The 3,313-nt window shown below is 39.7% G+C and overlaps 1 protein-coding gene across 1 annotated transcript in view; it reads left to right on the forward strand.

Annotated features, from left to right (window-relative positions):
* thop1 (thimet oligopeptidase 1) overlaps positions 1 to 3,313 on the forward strand; it is a gene marked incomplete at its 5' end in the record, with an annotated part of 7,366 nt that continues 4,053 nt past the window's right edge. Inside the window, 3 exon segments of the mRNA XM_035653432.1 lie at positions 1 to 87; positions 2,397 to 2,545; positions 2,949 to 3,056. Coding sequence (XP_035509325.1) covers positions 1 to 87; positions 2,397 to 2,545; positions 2,949 to 3,056 — 344 coding nt within the window.

Consider the following 3,313-nt stretch of genomic DNA (forward strand, 5'->3'; position numbering starts at 1 on the left):
ACGACGTCGTGGGAGGCCTGGACCCGGACAGCGTCACCTTCGAGAACACGCTGAAGGCCCTCGCCGACGTGGAGGTCGATTACACCGGTGAGTTCTGGTCCGAAATATTTAAAAATATATTTAATTATACTTTTATTTATATATATATTACATTATAATTTCTTTAATTGATCAGGACAAAACATAAAAAAGGATTAATGAAGAAAATGGGAATGTTTGTACATCTGTTGAAAAAACAAGAAGGGGTGAAAAATAATTATTATTATTATGATAATTATTATTAGTCTGTTTATTGTTATGGTACTGTGGGGGGGGGCAGTTAGTGTGTGTGTGTCAATAAAGTAAAACCTGCGTTTGTTAATTAATAAAGTCATTAAAGGGAAACACTGCGGCGTGTTCGCTGCCTGCGTCACATCTGGAAGAACTGAAGAAGAACCGGGACCAACAACACGTCGACGTATCGGCTCTCGTTAAAACAACCTCTCCTCCTCTGATGGGCCGCGTCGGTCGGTGTCGCTCGGTGTCGCTCGGTGTAGGCGTGAGCAGTGACACGGTCAGACGTCAGAATCAGAAGAACAGGAATCAAACAAACAGCTGGGCCTCAAACGGATTCAAAGAAGCAGAACTACTAGAACCTCTTTAGAGATGAACAATGTGGATCATTTCACAGTTTTGTATTTTAACAAGAAGTGTGTAACCTGTAGTTTTTACACTTCTGAGGGAGAGAGAGAAATGTTTCTGGTTAAATTCATCAGAACCGGGCCGATACTGTATCACTGATGGCCCAGACGAAGCCGATGGATCACGTACACTCTCTGCAACAACAGACTCACAGCCGGCAGACGTTTCTCTTTGTTCCATCGTTTAAATTCAGCCTCCAGATATTTCTGCAGGTGGAAGAGTCGACGGACGATGAACCCGAATGTAAAGAGTTCAAACACACAGCACATTGTGAGCGGTGCGGTAAAGCAGTGAGTCGGCACAATCGGTGTGTGACGGTAAATACGCGTCAGCAGTTTGTAGAGAAAGCAGCTGAACCCGCCGCCGCCAACGCCGCCGCCGCTACAATAGAGACGAGGCTTTGTGTTGCTGAAAAACACCTCCAACACTCTTCATCACTTCAGACCAACTCATCACTTTAAATGTGGATTATTATTTCAGCCAGAAAATACTAATCACATTACAAAAGTAAAAACAAAAACACTTTGACATTAAAGTTATAAAATTAAAATACAGTTTTATATTAACAGTGTCAAACTGGAATTTAACACTTTAATCTATTAATAAACTGAACATTGCAAAAAAAGATGGATTTATTATTTATTATCTTTTTTTATGTGGAAAAACATTTTTATGATCATTTCCAGTTAGAAGTTTTCACATTATTTTACATTAGAAATGTAACTTCAGACTATTTTTATAGTTGTATTAATATTTCCATGTATTTAAAAAACTAAACAAAAATAAGCATTACAAACCCTGTAAACTGACAGATCTTTTTTACAGTGTAAATGTAAACTAAACTAAAAGGTTCTTAAAAGAAAAACATAAGACAAGTAAAACAAAGAACGTTTAATGAACTGTTCCTCCCAGTTTCTCCGTGGTGACGTCTTTAAATATTCCCAGCAGCACACGAGTCGTACAGCTCCTCTGACTCAGGACTCTGAAGACTATTCACCATGACGTTGGACAGAATAAATATGTCTGAATCTTTTCAGGCCAACAACAATGATAAATGTATATTCATACTGTTACTCATTTCAGTATCATTGATTGTCACAAACACCACTGGACTAATCAATCAGTTGATACGAGTCATTTCCGATGCTTACAGAGTGGATTAAATATATTACACAGTATTACAGAGTCACTCACAGTTGGGATGGTTTTATACAGCGAGACACTTTAAATATGTCCCATCATCTTTAGACTCATCGCTGGCAATCATATTTAATTAATCAATAAAATAATAAATAGTGTTCAGAACAAACCAGCAAAATTATATCCATTATAAGCAAATTGTGACACATTTATTTATTTATTACAATAAAGTTATTTGTTGATGAAGAATAAAATGTGCTGCGTATACAGAAGCTTCAATAGTATTTAATATATTTTGTTGTTTGAGGCTGTCGATCAGAAGAAATTAGCATCTTAAAGCATCACTGTTGATCTGGTTACCGATGGGGATTTGTTTTAAGGAGTAAATGAGAAATTTTCATTAAATGAAGTTCAGTAAATTAAGGAAAAATAAAGTATAATAAATATAGTTGCAGCTCCTGTTGGATGCTGAAAGTTGAAGTAATTCAAACTGTTTCTTTGACTCCGCCCTCTGACCCCGCCCTCTCCTCTCTGACTCCGCCCTCTCCCATCTGACCCCGCCTCCTGTGTCTCAGTCCAGAGGAACATGTTGGACTTCCCGCAGCACGTGTCCCCCAGTAAGGAGGTCCGAGCCGCGAGCACGGAAGCCGACAAGCGTCTGTCCGAGTTCGACGTGGAGATGAGCATGAGGGAGGACGTCTACCTGAGGATCGTCGCTCTGGAGGTGAGCCGACGCAGAGCGAACCGCCGTCCAGTCAGCAGACAGATGATTGGACGATAGGTCTGTCAGCAGATCTCAGTTCCTTCCATCTTTTCTGAAAAGTGAAAACAATAAAACTTAATATAAATAATATAATATAATTCAGAAAGCAACCAACACCAGACCCACATTAAAAATCTGACATGTGGAACCTTTAAGTCTAAGACTGCTTGCTTTTAATTCACCAATTTATGGTTCAAACGTCACCAAATATTGGTGAATTAAAAGCAACATTTTGGCCATAGTGGCACCAAATGCCACTTTGTGTCTGTGAGTAAAAGGTTACTTCAGAATCTGCAGCCGCTCTGTTTCAGTTCTTCTCCCAGGTTCTGGTTTCTAAAGGTCTCCTGTTTGTTTCTGTCTGCAGAAGAAAATCGACGCCGACAGCCTCAGTGCAGAGTCCAAGCGTTACATGGAGCGACTGATCAAACTGGGGAAGAGGAACGGCCTCCACCTGCCCAAAGAGACACAAGAGGTGACTGCTGCAGATTGTACACAACTTAACTACATACAGAACGTAGAGCTAGAGTTCATACACTGTTTATACAACAAGGAAATGTTACAGATTATAGCAGCATTATGGAAAGGATCCCTACAGAGATAGACCTTTAGTTTAACCACCAACAGTAATATCACTATCACTCTCCACCAGACTCCAGAGACAAAAACACTCATTTTACCTTCAGATCATCGTAACTTCATTCAAAGTGGACAGAAACAGAATAAAACTCA

This window comes from Morone saxatilis, unplaced genomic scaffold, assembly GCF_004916995.1.
Source record: "Morone saxatilis isolate NCDOM2014 unplaced genomic scaffold, NCSU_SB_2.0 Contig12, whole genome shotgun sequence".
NCBI lineage: Eukaryota > Metazoa > Chordata > Actinopteri > Moronidae > Morone > Morone saxatilis.